The sequence below is a fragment of the Macrobrachium nipponense genome, chromosome 5 (genome assembly GCF_015104395.2).
Source record: "Macrobrachium nipponense isolate FS-2020 chromosome 5, ASM1510439v2, whole genome shotgun sequence".
Classification (NCBI taxonomy): domain Eukaryota; kingdom Metazoa; phylum Arthropoda; class Malacostraca; order Decapoda; family Palaemonidae; genus Macrobrachium; species Macrobrachium nipponense.
Window position 1 is genome coordinate 2,116,406 of NC_061107.1, and position 1,836 is coordinate 2,118,241.

General features: G+C 32.3%; 1 protein-coding gene across 1 annotated transcript in view; it reads right to left on the bottom strand.

Annotated features, from left to right (window-relative positions):
• Positions 1-1,476, bottom strand: part of LOC135215346 (uncharacterized) — a 96,518-nt gene extending 95,042 nt beyond the window's left edge. The window contains exon 1 of the mRNA XM_064249904.1: positions 1,429-1,476. Coding sequence (XP_064105974.1) covers positions 1,429-1,476 — 48 coding nt within the window. The remainder of the gene's footprint in view (positions 1-1,428) is intronic.
• Positions 1,477-1,836: the final 360 nt, after the last annotated feature.

Consider the following 1,836-nt stretch of genomic DNA (forward strand, 5'->3'; position numbering starts at 1 on the left):
GGGGGGGGGGGGGGGGGGGGGGGGGGGGTTCTTGCTCATAGAGCAGCCCGTATATTTGGGTTGCCAAAGTTACAACATAAACTCGGTTTGATGGCGACACCTGCTCCCGATTAGACCGTCGTTTCCTTGTTTACTTATTCGGTTTTGATCGAAGTTGTGTCTGTGTGTATGTCTCTGCGTATGTGAGTGTATGATATATATATATATATATATATATATATATATATATATATATATATATATATATAGATATATATATATATATATATATATATATGATATATATATATATATCTATATATATATATATATATATATATATATATATATATATATATATATATATATATATATATATATATATATATATATATATATATATATATATATATGTTTATATATGTGATATATATATATATATATATATATATATATATATATATATATCTATATATATATATATCTATATATATAAATATATATATCACATATGCAACTCATGCAAGACAGAAAATTATCTAGAGTTAATATTTAATATGGCACCTAAAGCAGATGTGATGGAAATGGTGCCAAAATGTCATTTTTGTGGGTATAATCTCTGAAAACAATTAATTTATTTTATCACTTTCAAGGTCTGGTAAAAATATATCTGTTGCATTAAATGTATAGTGGAACATCTATGGGTTTGAAAAGCGCAGACCTGTGAATGTTGAATTTTTGTCTGTTTTTCTTTTTTATTCCACCAAAAAACAAAAAAATAGTTCATATTTTGTTTATAGTCATATGTACAAATATGTATTTCTTGTATGTCATTGACAGGAGAGAGAGAGAGAGAGAGAGAGAGAGAGAGAGAGAGAGAGAGAGAGAGAGAGAGAAACAATATACCATGTCATAAGAATCCTCACCTGCAACAACAACAAAAGATGTGTAACTTTTATTATTAGAGTTGATAAACGATGAAGACTGTGAATCGTGAAAAATGTCTTAATCTATTTCTCTTTTTACTCTCCTAATAACTTTCACGTATACGCCGTGGGATTCAGCCTTCATTAATAGAAAGGCAAGAGAGCTGTTTATGCTTCCATAAGTAAACTATTTATTTTGGCACGTGTTCGCTATACTGAATGATATAGTTAAGAGGATCACAAAGCCCAACGTGATGCATCTAATGTAAGTGATCGTTCAGAAAATTCAGAAAAGGACACTAATATCATGTCTTTTTGACAATTATAAAAAAAGATTAGATTTTTCCCTGCGTTAGGCATCAAAGCTTAACTTGGCTTCTTTAGAGCAAACTTTGCCATTAATCTTTAATAGTTATCGTTGTCCAAGATTGCTTAAACCTCGATCCAGTGTGTCAACAATATTATATTTTTCACAATCTTCTCAATTGTTTTCTTGCACTTTAAAAGAAATCATCCATTTTACCTTGGAGTCATCTGATATGATGACCTCACGCTGTCGGGACACGGCCATGTGACGATTTCTTATTTTTCCATTCTCTTTTATTAACTGCTGTTGCCAAGGAACAAAAAAGCTATGCAGGAATAATGAGATTCTACGAGAGTGAAAGTATATATAACCAAGGTTTTAGTCATGTGAATAGTGAAGTTCTCAACAGAGAGAGAGAGAGAGAGAGAGAGAGAGAGAGAGAGAGAGAGAGAGAGAGAGAGAGAGAGAGAGAAACCGCATGTAGCATGGTTTTAGGCAGCCAGTGCCCTTCAAACCTTGAAAATCTCGCGATTTCTTTCTTGCCCAAACGAGCAGGTTCTTTGAACAGCAGCCCATAAACGCTAGGAATATCCGGATAGTAGAGAAATCTTGTCCTCTCATTGG